Consider the following 18,074-nt stretch of genomic DNA (forward strand, 5'->3'; position numbering starts at 1 on the left):
CCTCTTCAACCTCAAATGCGCGTAATAACAGCACTACAGCATCGGATGATTCTGAGCGTCACACTGGAACCTGTAAGAGCGCCTGGCACGCAGAGCACAGCGCACATCAGTGGTTACTACTAACTCAATAAAAGGATGAGTTTTCAAACTGTGAAGACCCACTGAGTTTGGACCACATTTGAACACACAGAATAAGACAGAGAAGATTTAATGTAACCTTGATTAAGAAAAACAAGGCTAGCACAGAATGGAAAAAGATAGGCCGGTGTTACTTACCTGAGTATGGGTGCCAAGGTCTAAATAAAACACTGTCAGAAAAAACCCAGTATGTTACATTAAAAGAATGACATACGTCATGAAAAAGTACAGTTTATCCTAGGAATATACAAGTAGTTAAATGGTACCAAAAAAAATCTTCTCAGTAAATTCAGGATACTATGAAAGGAATTTCTCTTTAAAAAAAATCAATAAACATTGGAAAGCATACAATAAAATAACACCCACTCACAGTCCCTATCCCCAAAAGGAAACACTCTTAGCAAACCAGAAGTCAGAAGCATCCTCTCTAACTTCATAAAGTTACTTCTCAGAAGCCAACAGCAAGTATTTTTATTCAATATTAAAAACTTGGAAACCTCACCATTACCGAACAAGTATGATACCTCTTCACAATGTCAGAATGCAAAATCTATTGATATCCTAGCTGATGCAGTAAAAAGCAAAAGACGGAAGAAGCTTTCAAGTTCGAAAGAGACAGAAGTGGCATTATTGGCAGATAAAGATGTAGCCAAGTTCCGAGAGAATCCACAAATTATTAGAACTTAAAGAGTGCTGCGTGGCTGGGTGCAAGTTCACCACGTGAAAGGCAGTAACTTCCCTATATATCAGCTGAAACCGAACAGTAATGTCATAAAAGAGGCCATTCTTCAGAGTAACAGAAACTCTACGGTACCTAGGAATTCACAATGAAATTGGTAAAGACTATGAAGAAAACTGTGAAATCTATTTTTAAAAGACCTGAATAAATGGAGAAAAGACATCATGTTCATGAACAGAAAAACACAAAGATACTAATTTCCTCACGTCTATCTGTATATTCAATGCAGCCTAACCAAAACCCCAGCAAAACTTTTTGTGTTCCTTGACAGTCCAGTGTCACAATTAACGTGAAACAGGACGGGACAGCGTAGAAGGGTAGAGGTCTATGGAAATAAGCATACAAGTGGAAAATGAAAATATGTATGTTTGAAGTACAAAAAAATCACAGTGCTCATTTCAGCAGCACACATACTAAAATTCAAACAATACAGAGAAGATGAGCATGGCCCTGGCACAAGGATAACATACCAATTTGGGAAGCAGTCCATATTTTTTAAATTAGGGCTTGGGGATTAACAGACACACGTTACTCTGTATAACAAGGACCTACTATATAACACAGGGAAGTATATTCAGTATCTTGTAATAACATAAATGGAAAAGAATCTGAAAAGAAAATATTTATGTAGGTATATGTATAACTGAATCACTTCACTGTACACCTGAAACTAACACTGTAAATCAACTACACTTCGATAAAACATTTTTGGAAAGTGAAACAGTAAATGTAGAGGCAGCCAAGACAATACCTAATAAAGCAAGTTTCCGCAATTATGACTTATTAAAAACCTATAGGAATTTAAACAAATGCGGGGAAATATAGTATAAAAAATAAGCAGATTTAAGGGCCAAAGTAGTTTAGAAACAGGCCTGCGTATATGAGAATTGAGTATATGATAAAAAATGCAAGTCACATCAACGAGGAAAGATGAGACTATGCAATTAACCACTGGGACAAGTGGTCATCCGTAGCTATAGGAACTAAAGTCAGACTCCAACCTTACATCAAAACAAGAATAAGAGTCCAAGGAATTAAACAATTAAATGTAAAAAATAAAACAGAAAAAATGGAGCAGAATACATTTTAATTAGTGGGTTAGAGAAAGCATTCTCAAACAAGTCTCAAAAGAAGCCAGAGCAAAAAAGATCAATAAATTTGATGACATCTAAGCTACACGTCAGCTTAACAGAAACGATCACAATGTTAAGAGAAACAAGAGACTGGAAAACATACTTGCAAGACAGAAAATATAAAAGAACTCAAATTCATTTAAAAGGGACAGACCTAATAGAAAAACGGCCAAAATACATTCATACACAATTTCAGAAGAAGAAATACAGATCGTCAATAAACACAGAAGACGTTCAGCTCCCCTGGTCATCAAGGAAAGGCAAATTAAAGCAGCTGGAAAATCCAGTTCTTCACCCCTCAGCTTGGCCAAAGCCAGACTTGGAAATGATGAAGAGAAACAAGTATTCTCTTGCTGGGAGGAGTACGGACAGGTAACGGCCACTTGGCAGAGAAGTACGGCAGCATCTTTAGAACTGAAAATGGGTCCGTCTGGGCCTACTTCTGCGCGGGGTGCCGGGCCCCTCTGCACCGCTCCGCTCGTGCGCAAGGACAGAGCGTAAACGGCCACCCGTGGGGAAACGAGGGTGTGCGTGCGGCAGGTGAAACCGCGAGCTGGACTGACGTGTCCCCAGATTCCTAGCTCTGGGACGGCTGTACCTCAACGGCCAACAGTTTTTCCCTTGGACAAGTTAGCTCTGAAGTGGGCAAATAAGTCGGCCTCATTTGCATCACAGGGGCCACGCTAATCGTCTCTGTACTGTTCTCTGTCATGTTTTTATTTTCACGTAACAGTACTTTTAGAAACTGACTATTTAACCATTTTTAACAGAACAGCGGACACAAAGCATCTAAATTCCAGTCTCATTTCTACTACCAGCCAGCAACACCACCTTGAACAATTCATTTAGTCCATCTGTTTTCCCATCAGTAGGATGGAAACTATGTGCCATCACAGGTTCCGGGAAAAACTGGAGATGCCAACCTGGCCTGATGAAAAAGTGCTACCCTGCTCAGTGTTTTTTTGTGTCGGGGTGTGAAGCAAAGAGAACCATATTTTTCCAAGAATTTTATAGAAGGTGCTCATATTTGGAAAGTTCCACTTCAATGCCAGAAATAATTACTAAATATGAAACTCGGTTTCAGAATTCTCTGACTGCATTTTTAACCACATATTTCCATTTTTATTCATATTCTGGAAGTTCAGTTTAGCTGCTTGGGATCGTTAAAACAAATTTTTTCCAGAGCCTTCCACCACTTTCTACTTGTCCAATAACCTCTAGTTAAAATTCTCAAATATTATTTTTCCTATTGTATCACCCACCTCGTCCCCGACAGTAAATCTTACAGCCCTCCCAAGTCTTGAGTTTGAATTTCTCACTTCATGTTAGGTACCAAGCTAAACGTCTGGTAAAGCCAGTCTGAGAAATTTCACACTCAGCAAATGTCGCCTGTGCACTCACCTCTCAGTCTCTCCCCTTGCCCCGCATTCCATTCACTTTTGTGTTCTATACACTCTGTTTACCTTCCATGTACACATGTGATGGTAATTTCACTCCAGTGTATTCAGTCCTTTAGTGAATCTGAAATCGATTTTTTTTTCCTCCCCAAGGTACGGCGCAGTTTCAGCGGGAATGCTGTGTGCCCTGACCACCTTGTCCCAGCAGCTGGAGAATGAAAATGCCGTGGATGTTTTCCAGGTTGCAAAAATGATCAATCTTATGAGGCCTGGAGTATTCACAGACATTGTAAGTACTCTGCTTATTTGTGAACCCTGTACAACATCAGTTGAAACTCTGGCTCGCCCTTTACAACAGTGGTTCTTACCTGGGGGTGATTTTGCCCCCTAAAGGATGTTTGGCAATGTCTGGAGACTTTTTTTGATTGTCACAAGTGGGGATGGAATTTAGTGAGTAGAGCCCTGAATGCTGCTAAAGGTCCTACAGCGCCTAAGACAGCCTTCCACTAAATGCTTGGGACTTTTAAGATTTGCAAATGTTAACCACTATACATAAAGATAGATTTAAAAAAAATTTCTGTATAGCACAGGGAAGTATATTCAATATTTTACAAAAACTTTTAATGAAAATATGAAAATGAATATATGTATATATTTGCATGACTGAGACATTGTGCTGTGCACTAGAAATTGACACACTGTAATGGATGTACCTCAATTTAAAAAAATTAATTAATTTTTCTAAAAAAGACAGCCCTCCACAATAAAGAATTACCTAGGCCAAATGTCAAAAATGCTAAGGTTGAGAAACTGTTTTCTAGAGTACAGCATTCTCAGGTTATAAAACACGGGTATCCTGTTATCTCAATGGCCTGTCAACACTGAGAATTCATTCCAAGGTAGCAGAGATCAAAAGGACACGAAGAATGAGTAGGTCTGGATTACAGAGGATTCCAGTGATTCTTTGTGACGTTTCTTGGCGTGAACACATACTCCTGTTTCTCTAGTCTGTTTTTCGGTCACAGTTTGGGTCGGCATTTCCACCTGAGGCGAAGTGATGAAGCTGTCCTTTGGCTCAAAGTGTCTCCCTCTTGTTTTCCAGGAACAATACCAGTTTGTCTACAAAGCAATGCTCAGCTTGGTCAGCACTAAAGAGAACGGAAATGGTCCCATGACGGCGGACAAAAACGGTGCTGTTCTGATTGCAGATGAATCGGACCCTGCCGAGAGCATGGAGTCTCTGGTGTGATCGGGACCCTGCAAGGGCACTTCATTTGTAAACCTTCTGAAGACTGAGAACTTTTTTGAGGCCTTTTTTGCCAGACTCTAGGTTATAACAATAACCCAGTTACTTTTTTACACTGATAAAAGTTTTGATATTTATTTTTTGCCATTTTATGTCTTAATGGTATCCTACTGAGCATTTGCACCTCTGTTCATTTCACACGGTGAAACGCGATCTTACCTAGTTTGCACTATATGATCAGTGTTACTGCCTATAATCTAATACTAAAGCGAGCCCTGATGTGACATTCCATGACCGCATACACGCTACTTTTTAATTCAGTACAGTGAAGGTCTTTGTTATGACAGTGAACCTTGATTTTTTTTTAATCATTATTATTATTGCTCAAGTAGTTGCATTCTACTAGCAGGCAATGCTGTACTTTTCCTCAGTCCTCCTCTCCTGTTTTTTTTGTTTGTTTGTTTTTAAGGCACTGTTGAATACTGAATGCCTTCTGTATCTTAACGGAGTGGATGAACATTTATCCTTTTAGAGAATAGCAGGTTTTGGGGAGCTACTAAAAAGGTCTGCCAACCTCACGGCCTTGAAGGAGTTCCATTTACGAGGGTGAAGATGTCCATTAAGAAATTAGAAGGTTTAAGAGTTGTTTCATGTGAACATCACTTATTAGTTACAAACTTATATTCATAGCTTTAAAAAAATGCCCAACTGTGTCAAAATAAAGGATCTCTCTGTATTACAGTTTTCACAATAGCTATGTGGACAGTGTGTGTTATTTCCATTTTGCCTCCCTGAAATAGCTACACCCCAAAATCGAGGCCATCTTTTACAAAAGAGAAATGGCAATATTTCACACACCTCCAGTCATGAAACCCTTTAGTGAAGCCTCCATTACTGCTTCACGGTTTCTAATGCCATACCTCACAGCAGGTAGAATAACGAGAATTTTTGCAGGTGTGTAATTTTGAAACTAGTCCTCTAAGATATTCCTATCACTCGTATATCGATCTAATAAAAAAAAAACTACCTATATAGCTAACATTCTTTTCTTTCCTTTTTTACCAAATGTTTCACAATAAATCTCGTAATTGTATACATTCTTCTGTTTAGGATTAAGTTGAAAATCCCGTATTAGCAAGAGTCTTGGGACTATCCAGACTCCCACACAGGGATAAATCAGACTTAGAGAAAATCAGAATCTTGAGTAAAAGGGGATAGTGACACTTTCAAATGGTTTTTAAAAGGAGGAGACAACGTTGTGTGCTTCTGTGTAGTCTAGGCTTAGGAACAGCAGATTCACTTCCGTAAGAGAGGCTGCTCATCATTACAGAGCCCAACCAAGGAGGTGACCTCTTGGAGCTGTGTTCACCCTGCAGTGCATCATGGGAAAATCAGGAGCATCAGTTAGAAAAATAAGCTCCTTACTGAGATCTGCTTCCTCTGCTGCATATTTGCTTTTCAGGGACAACGTCTGTCAGAAGCGAAGCCATCACCAGAACTGGGCCTGTTAAAAAGAAAAGGGTTTGGGGTTTGTTTTTTTTTTTATGTCAATAAACTTCAACAAAAAGTCCACATGGGTTACTATCATACTGTCTGGATAGGCACTGAAACATTCATGATAACCAGCACTGAGATGCTGCTTATCTTGAGGTGGCTTTCTGTGAAGCCTGTCAGAGAGGAGCTGAAGGCCCCAAGCTGCGAAGGACAGAGAGTTCCGACGCACAGGCCAGTTGAGCAGAGTTTTCATACGTAGCTTGCCAGGGTTCATCTCATCTTTTCATCACGTAGATTTCAGCCACACAGGATAGTCCACTGTTAACGAACCGTGTGGGCTAGGCTGAGAAAAGATGCGCAAGTGAGCCAAGTTTGCTAAATGGTATGTGCCAGGGGACACAGACACCTTTACCACCCCTCTGCTCCCATCAGAGGGGACACAAAGACATTCCACCTAATACTTAAGCAAGCAACGCTACAACTGCCAGGTGGCTGAGGGAAATCAGGAAAGGTTTCAGACCGTGGCAAGGTCTAAACCATGTTGGTCAGTTAAGTAGGTTACTTTAGTTGTAGACAGTACTGATACGAGCTCTTTTCAGTAGATGGCACAATGGACTTGACTTTTGGAAGCAACGTTCAAGATGGGGTTTGTGGTCCCTCCGTAATTTTTTCTTAATAAAAACAAAACACTGATTAGAAGACACATGGCAAGTATTCCCTTCTGTGCTGTTTACAGAGGGCTCAATTCACTTACTGTCCAATTCTGTGACCATCTCTTAGATGAATATCAGAATCATGATAAAGAGAGAGAACCAGTAAATAGAATAGAAACATTACAAGGATGGCTTAGACATTCACTGAGTGTCTACCACAGGCTTGAACCAGTCTACAAATCCTGACCCACTGAGCTATGAGCAACTGCTATTTACCCATCTTGCCAAAGTGAACCAAACACACTTCACTGAAGACAGACGGCGCAGTTCCTCACTTTGACCACAGGGTGTATCCTATCACTCTTCATTTGTTATTGGCAAATATACGCTTGCATCTTTCCAGAGAGAGTTTCAAAGATAGCCTTTTCTTTGAGACAGAGGCACATTGCTTAACTGCATAACAAGGTTTATTGCCACCTGCACTCAGGAGGAAAGACAGCGATTGCAAATTAATGTGTGCTATTTTATAAAAATTAACTTTTGGGGTGTATGAGTGTAGGTCTAAGTAAACAATGCACACACGTCATTCAAAACTGAATTGCAATGATCAGAAGTGGCCGTGCTGGACATCACAAAAAAGACACCTTATTGCCATCAAGAGAACTCTTTCTTGCATCCAAAACCATAATATCGTCTTTCATAGTAAAAAAAAAAAAATTAACATCTGAAATTTGAGATGATTAAGATTAGCTGAACTGGTTTTCCTAATTTCTATGCCTTGGAGCTTTTTAGAGTCTTATTTCAAGTTGAAGAGTCCAGCAAGGTCAGAGAAGGCTATGGCATTTAAGGTCTGGCTGTTGCAGTTTATAGCCCAGAGTGACATACTGAAATCAACAAATAACCTTAATTGTTTTATAATGACACAGCACAACTGCCTTGTTATGAATTTTTTCTTAAATGCATATATACTGTATTTAAAAATTAAAATATAGATACCAATTTACCAAAGATACATATTACTAATTCTAAGCAAAAAATTGAAAAACAGAAACCCAAGTTCATCATAATTTAAGAAATCATAATCAAAATGTAGTTTGTCTTAAGAATTTAGCAGTTATACTGGAAAATACATTTTCAACTCCTGTCTCCTAAAGTTTATGTTCAAATGGTGCCAGTGACTTTTTATATGAAGGGAAAATGCCTGCTTTTTTTTTTTTTTTTAAAGCTGTAATTTCACTTACCCCTTTGCGCTTGCCCTTCGTTGCCATTTAACATACAATACTGGCTTTACTTATCTCTAGAAAGAAGGCATGCTACCAATAGGAGGGAACTGTAATAAAGATATTTGGCCTCTACTTTGTCTTAGCTGTCAAAACTGTTTTTAGTATTTTTGTTAAATATTTGCAAAGGGAAGCATTTTCTACAGAGGATAATTAATTTCAAGAAAAATATCTTGAGTTTTAAGAAATAAACGTCTCCAGAAAAGGAGACAGTCGATTTTATAAAATGGCGCAACTCTCCAACATTTGGGGTAGTGACTCCTTTTTTGTTAGGACATTTGAAACTAGCAAGCAGCCATGGTTTCTAAAACAAAAAAAACAAAAAAACTCAGCCTTCGTGTTGATTCATGTTTCTTTCACTTCATTTTGAAATAGCTAAAATCATTAAAACTGTAAATATTTTGTTGCTTGGATAAGCATCTTCTGGGAACTTTGTATCTATGGTATATAATCATAGAATTTTATATTTTCATATAAAGCTAATTTTTTTCTAGTTTCAACTCTGTCATAGTTTTTTTTTTTTTCTTTGTGGTGGATACGTGAATTCAACTTTCTGTGTATTGAAGTAGCAAGAACCATCTTTGCATTCCAAAAGAATCCAACGTGTGTTATTTCTTTGAGGCAGTGATCGTGAAAGTTGGGTTTTTTTCATTTCACTGACCATTTGTGCAATAGGATTAGACATAATTATTCACTGAATACATTCATTGCATTGACCCATTTGGAAAAAGTGGTGTTGTTTTTTTTAATTTGTTCGGGGGGAAGGGGTTTTGTAACCTGAAATTTTTCCCTTTTTTCTTCTGTTTAAAACTATATCAAATCATTCTATTATAGTGTTATTTAATATGTAAATTGTATTGCTATACATAAAATAAAGTATGGTTTTTGATGTATTCATTTAGTGCTGAGCATTTCTATCAAAATAATCTATATCCAAAAAAATCAGTTACTTGTTTCTCTTAACAGGTCACATTTATACCCACTGACCCTTGGTCTTAGTTTTTATGGTAGTAAATTGATTGCTGGTAGTCATCTTTACATAAGCAGAAAACCAAAAAGAAATGGCTTTTCTGAGTTCTTCCTCCTTTAGAGAGTAAACGACGACACAGTTTTACCTGCATATTGAATCAAACTTTATATCCTTTATGAGTCTGCTGCTAAGTTACTAGAATTATTTCTCCATTTTATCAACTAGATTTGTAGCAATTTCTCCCTATTAACATTTACTCTGTAGGATGAAGGGTATATCCTGGCAAGACTTTGGGAGAATTTATGAAATGCTTACATACAGCATCGCTACAATTGCTTCTACTTTTGAGGAATTCTGACATTTCCAAACAGGGGTCCCAAACTTGGCAGCTGTTTGGGCCCACTGTTCTCTCTGAACTTTTACAGGCCCCACATTAGGATTTCAACTCTTACCATCAGGGCTCCCAATTTTTCCTTCCATAGAGAGAAAGAACTGGGAGTTCATTCTCCACAAGTAACTGGAATTTAAGAAACAATGTATTGATCTTTCCCAGTGGTGTCTGGAAGAAAGACCAGTCCAGCACAAAAGAATGAATCTCTCTAATGATATAACTCAAGTCTTCCTCACATTCCATCCATGGGGACTCAATACTCCGTATCACAGAGTCCACAGGAGGTCACAAATTGATGACCTGTAGATCATAGTCGCTACAGATATATTTAGGCTGAAATTTTAAAAATTCTTCTTAGTTTCCAACATCCAAAAAAATGAAAACCTTTATATTACGATTCAGATTTCAAGTTCCTTTTAAAAGCGTGGGCGGTATTACAACACCTGGCTCATGTCCTCACATGGTCTTAACAAGCTGGAGAGGAGTGGCTGTTGCCCCTTTTCGGTGACGCATTTACCCTCCAGTTCACCAGAGCCCGCATCTGACCCGTTACATCATGTCTCCTCGTTATCGGTCTAACCTGCCTGGATCTGACGAGCAGTTGCATACGAATTTTGAGACCATCTTCCATCTCAAGCTGGTAAACCAAGAACTGAAAGCACAGTAAAAGTATTCAGTATAAATTTATAAAATAAATACCAATATGCTCTTCCATCTTTAAAATCCTATGAAGCTAGTCAGGATGGGGTAGTGGTGGCTCGCACATCGCTAACTGCTTCTAAGTCCACTCAAGATGCTTCCATGAAGCAGCAGTTAGGACTGTTCAAAATAATTAACAAACCAGTTCTCTACTCCATGGCAGTTACTGTCCAGGACAGAACTCTAGAGAAGGAAACCACTTCTGCTACCAAGAATGGGGCCATGAATTCAGAGTGCAAAAAGCCACCGGTCCAAAATCCCATTTTCTGACAGTTAGTTTAGACTTGAGAACATTAAGATTTAGAAACAAGTCACTACTAATCATGCCTGGATTCAGAGACAAGATTAAAAACACTGGTTCTACCAGCTCATACAACTTAATAACAAACAAACAAACAAAAAAAACCCAATCCAAAAATGGGCAGAGGACCTAAAAAGCAATTCTCCAGTGAAGACATACAAATGGCCAATAGGCACATGAAAAAATGCTCAATCTCACTAATTATCAGAGAAATGCAAATCAAAACTACAATGAGGTATCACCTCACACCAGTCAGAATGGCCATCACTCAGAAGTCCACAAATGATAAACACTGGAGAGGGTGTGGAGAAAAGGGAGCCCTCCTACACTGCTAGGGGGAATGTAGCTTGGTGCAGCCATTGTGGAAAACAATATGGACATTCCTCAAACAACTAAAAATAGACTTACCATATGATCCAGGAATCCCACTTCTGGGTATATATCCAGAGGGAACTCTAATTTGAAAAGATACCTGCACCCCAATGTTCACAGCAGCACTATGTACAATAGCCAAGGCATGGAAACAGCCTAAATGTCCATCAACAGGTGACTGGATAAAGAAGTTTTGTGGTATATTTATACAATGGAATACTACTCAGCCACAAAAAGAATAAAATAATGCCATTTGCAGCAAAGTGGGTGGACCTAGAGATTGTCATTCTAAGTGGCTTAAGCCAGGAAGAGAAAGAAAAACACCATATGATATCACTTATATGTAGAATCTGAAAAAAAAAAAAAAGGACACTATGAACTCACCTACAAAACAGACTCACAGACATAGTAAACAACTTTATGGTTACTGGGGAAAGGGGGTGGGAAGGGATAAATCTGAGAGTATGAGATTTGCAAATGTTAGCTTCTATATATAAAAATAGTTTTTAAAAAAGCTTCCTCTGTATAGCACAAGGAACTATATTCAATGTCTTATAATAACCTTTAATGAAGAAGAATATGAAAATGAATACATGTGTGTATATGCATGACTGGGACTTTGTGCTGTGCACCAGAAATTGACACACCGTGACTACAATAAAAAACAAAAATTAAAGTAAAATTGAAATAAAATAAATTTAAAAAATACTATGGGATCAGCTGTTATAACAGGATACTAGGTATGAAACATTTTTCAGGCAAAGATACACAACAATCATGCAAATTTAAACTGAACTTATGAATAATATTATTTATTAAGACACCTTTGGCTGGGACCAAATTCTCACATTGTGTTAAGAATATCCGAACTGGTTTTGCGTTGGAGCATTCCCAACAGGCTGCCCAGGATTCTTTACTTTAAGGCTGCCACCATACCAATAACCAAATATTCTCTCTCGTAGACACAGCATGTCCTATCGCCCCCCTTCATCCGACTTCTCAAAGGCCTCACGTGGGTGCGTGCATGTGAGCACCCAGGCCATAGAGTTCCTAGAGCGTCCTCTGGCTTTTAAAAATCATCCCAGGATTCTCAAAAAGCATAAAGGAGTCCTTGTTATTCTCAAAAGGATGTGGGCCTAAACATGCCCTGAAATTCTGAACAGCACTGAGGAAAACATAAAATGCTGCAGCCGCTGACCCCACCCCCATCTCCCTCAACAGCTCCCCCTTTGCTCAGTGTTACAAAACTGTGCTGTGTTAGACTCTTAGAAGAGACCCACGTCTCTAAGGAAGGGTGTGCCTCGAGCAGGTGGACTATGGCCGCTCAGCTGCAGTCCACTGCTAGCAGCCCTCTCACGTTCTCTATTCATAAAACAAACGCCAATGAAAGGCATGGTTTCTTACGCTGTAAAAACACTCCAAACAGAAATACAGTCTGGAACTTTATGGTATACCAGGACACCTTTACTTGTCAGGTTTCTGATGTAAACTGGGTTCTGTTTTACATCAGAAACCTTAAATAAAGGACTTAGGGCTACTCTACCCCAATAATTCAGACAAAAGTCAGCTCAAATCTAACTTCCCTGTTTCTGTAGCTCGTAACCTCTACCTCCCCTCTGATAGGGCAGAAGCAGCCTTGCTCCTATGTGAGGCCACCCTTCCACCTTCTATTACTTGTAGGCGGCCCAGGCCTTCTCGTCCTCTCAAGGACTTCGTGTGTGTCATTATCCTCCTCTCAGCTGAATCAGATACTTCTTTACTGAATCATTCATCATACAAATATGCTCTATTATCACCAACTTAGAAAAACCTCTCTTGAGCCAAGGCTCCGTTGACTATCATCTCATTTTACTGTTTCACTCTGACTATAAAACTTCTAGAAAGAGTTTTCCGTACTCACAAGCTCCATTCCTAGCTTCCATTCTCTCAGCCTGTTTAAATTGGGGCTCCCTTGTCCCCACAGCACAGCTCTTATCAAAGTTCTCCAAACACCTTGTTCTTTACCTTCAACTCCACTCACTTGACACCAGATTGACCACACTGCTTTCTGCTTTCAACACTCAACAAATATTTACACAGCAACCACTATGTACCAGGAAGGATTCTAGGCACTAGGGATAAATAAAGTAGTTCACGAAATAAAGTCCTTCACCCCTTGGAACTTATAGTTGACAGACAACAAATACATAAGTAAAATTTAATAAAATGGCAGGTAAAAGGGCAAAGAAGAAAACTAAATCAGAGAGGGGCACAGGGAGTAAATGGGGGAAGACAGATAAAGTGGTCAGGCCCATCTACTGAGCAAGAACACGAAGTTTAGAGGTTGGCACATCTCTTTTTTCCTATGACTTTTCTTTTGATGTTTCTCTTACCTCATTGGTAAAGAAGGCCCTGAGAACTATGTGGGGGTCTGAGAAATGAGGCTCCGTTAGGTACTTCTGGAGAGTGAAAATTACTCAGGATTTAAAGACAACTTTTTTCTCCTTTACCTCAATACCCGCATAATTTTTTCTCATACCTCAACACCCGCTATTTCTCAAGTTGCCGTGCGTGTTCACTTCATATTTTCAACCTCTAACCGTTGGCCTGCCCTAGGCTTCTGTTTCAGTAGCCTTTTCCCCCAATATATATCCCTGTCCCCAGGTAATTCCTTCCAGTCCCACAGAATTAAATGCTTCCTATACGTCAATAATTACCAAGGCATATATCTAGTCCCAACCTATATCCCAAACTCCAGATTAATATCCGACTGATTTTTTAACATGTCCACTTGTGTGTTTAATAAGGATCCTAAATTTAACATGACCCAAGCACACCTCTGCCCCTCACCTCCTCCTCCTCCTGTCTTCCACCATCTAAGTAAATAGCAGGAGCATCGACTCAGGTAAAAACCAGTTATCGTGCAACAATCCAAAACATGATTTGGACAAGCAAAATCCAAACTATTCTAAACATAAGAAAAACAGCTGAACAGATACTTCACCAAAGATACGCAGACGGCAAGTAAACACAGAAAAAGACGCTTGATATTATTAGTCATCAAGTAAATATAACATAAAACCGCAAGGTCATACACTTACTAGAATCAGTGAACTTGAAAAGAGGTTAATAGATGGGACCTAAAACAAAATACAAAGAGAAAAAGACAGAACAAAAAACACTACAGAGGATCCAAGGACTGTGGGCAGCATCAAACGCTGTCAATACATAGAACCGGAACTCCCAAAGGAGAAGACAGAAAGGGGCAGGGAGAATACCTAAGGAAATAGGGGCCTAGATTCTCCAATATTAATGACACCAAGTCACAGATACAAACGGCTAAGAGAAAACTAAGCAGGATGAACTTTAAAAAAAATCACATCTAGGTACATCGCATTCAAATTGCTGCAGCTCAAAACGAACGAAGAACAGCAATGCACATTATTGAAAAGGAAGGTAAGAATTACAGTGGATTTCGTGTTAGAAGCCATGCAAGTCCTAAGACAACACAGTGACAAACGTAATGGGTTGGGGAAAAAAAAACTAAACTGTCAACCCAGAATTCTATATCTAGTAAATAGGTTATTCTTTCAAAATGATTTATGGGAAGGGGTAAAATACATTTTATATTTAGAGCCCTACCCTTACAAGCTGTTTTTATTTTCCAAATATAGGTCAATACTTGCTGGAGGTATTTTTTCCTAGTGATGTTCCATAAATCTGGTTTAATGGAAGCCTAATTAGGAGTTGTTAATGTATTTAGTTTAGGGAAAAGCTTAGGAGATTAGTACAATCCCTAAGTAAAAAAAACTGAGCTAAAGTTAACAGAGGGAACGCTCTTACATAATCATACTTTTCTTTTGCCATTAACATAAGATTAAGTTGCTTTGTTAAAACAGTCCCTTAGACCACAGAACACTACCTTCAGATTTACATCCACATTACGCAGCATGAGAAACAGAAATCAAAAAGGCAAGATTGAATTCATTATTAGAGAATAACCAATGTGTATTAAAAAAAATTACTTTGGCATAGTGTCCGAAGAAATCAAAGTATACTGTTGACTTTGCAGCATGCAGGCTATGTGCAAGCCCCACGAGATGCAGAGCAAAAAGGATAAAAGAATATGTTTAATGAATGTATTTGAAAAGATGGTTTTAGAGAAGGCGAGTACCAAGCTGTTAATTAATCTTCCTTTAAAAACCAATTTAACCTTGTCAGTCGTCTTTAGAACATTTCAGTAGTTCTCTTCCTAAACTGCATCAAATGTCAACTCTTGACTTTAAATATGTCATCATCCCTCCCTTTAACACTACCTTTATCTGACCTTCTATTTCTTCTTCCCTTCAGATCACACCTTTGTTCTAGCCACTTCCAATCTATTCACTCACCGATCCACAGACCCACACTTTCATTCCTACGTGTAGATGTTTATCCCTGTCATTCCTCTCACTTCACTCCTACCCAATGTTCAGATGATGAATTTCCCCTGGAAACTGTTTCTCAGTAGTTAACCTACAACTTCTAATGGGAAGATGAACCACTTGATTCTTAACTCTTGCTATGACAGCTTACCCTAAAACTATTCTCTACCTTGTTAAGCAGATGGTGTTCCTGAGACATTAAAGGTGGGGGGCGAAGAATAAGGTCATGAGGTATGTGTTACTCTGTAAAAAGAAACCAGCATTAATAGATAAAGTGGCCAACATCCTCAAAAAGCTGTCGGTGGAGTGGGGTCCCTTGAACATAAAAAGCGGGAAGGTAGAATGTACAAGAATACATGCAGACCCGCAAAATTAAGTAACAATACATGACAGTTTATCGTCAGGTCCCAAATAGAGGAGAATTGTTAACATAACTAAATGCCACAGGACTTCACAGAAAACGTTCAAGAAGGAAATGACGCCTCTAGTTGAACCTTGAAAGATGGGTAGATTTTTGAATGACAAAACAGGTAGTGAAGGACATTCTGTTTACCTAAATGTTGGGGGAAATCTTGCATAAACAAAATTTTCATCATAAAAAAATGAGAACTTGGAAAAGTAGGACAAGGTCTGTGCCATGGAACACTTTAATTATCAAGCTACAGAGTTTGGATTTTGTCTGAAGGTGAGAGTCACTGAGGACACAGGGGTATCAGTGACGTTACTGCCAAAGAAAGACTATGAAACAGACCGTTTGATTCACATCAGTTTTCTCAACTTTTATCATGAAAACATACCTCTTCTGAAAGATAAATCAGAATTTTCTTGCAAAGCTTTGGATAAAGCTCACTCTAATTTAAAGTGTCTCTAAGAATAATTGCAAAATTTAAATACAAATAGTGCAACTCTCTTTTAAACAGAAAGTCAGAAATAACTGAATTTTTTCATTCATCTGAGGGTTAAAGAGTATTATAATTTTCTGCTTCCAAGAAATACCTCAAAGTCCAATAGAGTTGTTAATCCTCTCCTGGGAAACTTTGTGGGTTTAAAAAAGCTTTAAATTTTAGATTATGTACTTATCTGTGATTTTTGAAGTTTCAGAATGAAAAGTGGATATTCAGTTCTTTTGAGTCTAAAAAGCACAGGAAAATCAGTTCACAAAGCCTAATAAAAAAATAAAAAGCTAAGGACACTACTTTTAAGATTTAGTGTCAAAAATCTACCTTTATTTGCACATTAAATAAGTGAATAAATATCTTTATCCACATGCTAAATAAATTTAGAGTTCATCAGTCTTTTCAAGTCTTGTTATTTCAAAGAATATACTATCTTTGACAAAATGGGAACTGGAAATTCAAAGAATAAATATGAACTAAAATACACCAGAGACCTTCTATTAAGGAAACCTTAGTCCATGAGATAGAACCATCTCCTAAATTACGCAATTTATAATAAGGTTTTTTTTTTTTAACCACATGTAACAAGACTATGTGGGATAGAGTCTAATAAAATAGATCCGCTTTACCATTAATGCTACTCAAAAATGCAAACTCCGCATTTCATATTGTCTATCAATACGGAAAGCCCTGCCATATGCATTATTTCATGTGGCCCTCGTAAGTATCCTGTGAAGTTGCGAAGGTAACAGCTTCCCTTTCTGGCCAATGATGAAACTGGGTTCTTCAGTAGGAAACCTGGAGCTGGGATCCATGTGTTCTCATTCGGCAACAGGGTGGTTTCACCACACAGTAGCTCTCCCGCAAGTGTCAGTGCAGGGCTCCAGGGTGTTTCGGGGGAAAGGTCAGACTCTTTAGGTTAAATTCACAACACAAGCTGGGCTAAAATTTCTATCATGTCTGGGACAGGAGGATGAGTTGACTCCTTCTGTATTTCTTTTCCTATAAATGCTATGTTTAAGGGTGACCTACTCTTAGTCAAGGTAGAAATTTCCCATGGATGTATTTGTGTACAGGAAAGTTGGCAGAGAAATACATTTACATAAAATAAAGTTTCCTTCTTCACAGAACTTTCTGTAAAGTCCTGTCAGTACTCTCAGACTATGTTTAAACTGTCAATGAAAACAAATGATCTTAAAAAAAAATTAAAAGCATTCCAAGCTGTCAGAAAACCCGTCTTACACGAATAGATGAAAAGTTCACATGCAAAACAAGATTGCAACAAAAACTACAAGAAAATCTTCAACAGTGCTGAAATACTTCAACAATTTAATGTATTTTCTATGTTGTGTCTACTGTGACTTCCTTCTCTACCAATAACTTGTATACAATGATACACAAAACGAAGAAAAAACTATTTAAGTAATTATTTCTTCTTATTTCTCTAAATCCTTGTTTATCTGACAGAAACTCGAAGTATTACTATGAAACACATCCCCAGGATTTTATCGTGAATGTCAAATGTTAAAATGACAGCGCAGATTCAAAAAAGATAACTTTCCAATAGATTTTATATCACGATAGAACTCCTCATGCAAAATCACACCATGAATTTAGTAAGTCACTTATGAGGATGTGGTTGTACACAGCATGTTTAACACACCACTTTAAAATTCTATCATACAATATAGAAAGTCAAATTTCTAAAACTGAAAAAAAAAAAAACCTGTTGGGACCACTGGCTACAATGATAGGCCAATATGTCAAATGTACATTACTGAGAGAGCAGAGTCATAATTTGCAATGTCTTCCTAACTTGGCTTGTGTGGCCCTTTCCAAACTTGACATCTCTCTTCAATCACTCAGTACCACAGTGGCTGGCTAAATCTTATCTATTCATTTCTTCGACAATTCAGCTATGCAGAATAGGGCTAGGTGCTGTTCTAGATATTAAGCATACAG

General features: G+C 38.3%; 1 protein-coding gene and 1 non-coding gene across 6 annotated transcripts in view; both read left to right on the forward strand.

Moving 5' to 3' along the window:
* The window catches only part of PTPRG (protein tyrosine phosphatase receptor type G), a 658,718-nt gene extending 653,312 nt beyond the window's left edge, over positions 1-5,406 (forward strand). For all 5 annotated transcript variants that reach the window (XM_015236580.3, XM_072941596.1, XM_015236598.3 and 2 more), the window contains 2 exons: positions 3,561-3,696; positions 4,510-5,406. In XM_015236580.3, coding sequence (XP_015092066.2) covers positions 3,561-3,696; positions 4,510-4,656 — 283 coding nt within the window. In that variant the 3' untranslated portion in view covers positions 4,657-5,406. The remainder of the gene's footprint in view (positions 1-3,560; positions 3,697-4,509) is intronic.
* On the forward strand, positions 1,267-1,373 carry LOC116284049 (U6 spliceosomal RNA). Its single transcript, XR_004193835.1, has one exon. It is a non-coding gene; the product is annotated as a U6 spliceosomal RNA (small nuclear RNA).
* Positions 5,407-18,074: the final 12,668 nt, after the last annotated feature.

This window comes from Vicugna pacos, chromosome 17, assembly GCF_048564905.1.
Source record: "Vicugna pacos chromosome 17, VicPac4, whole genome shotgun sequence".
NCBI lineage: Eukaryota > Metazoa > Chordata > Mammalia > Artiodactyla > Camelidae > Vicugna > Vicugna pacos.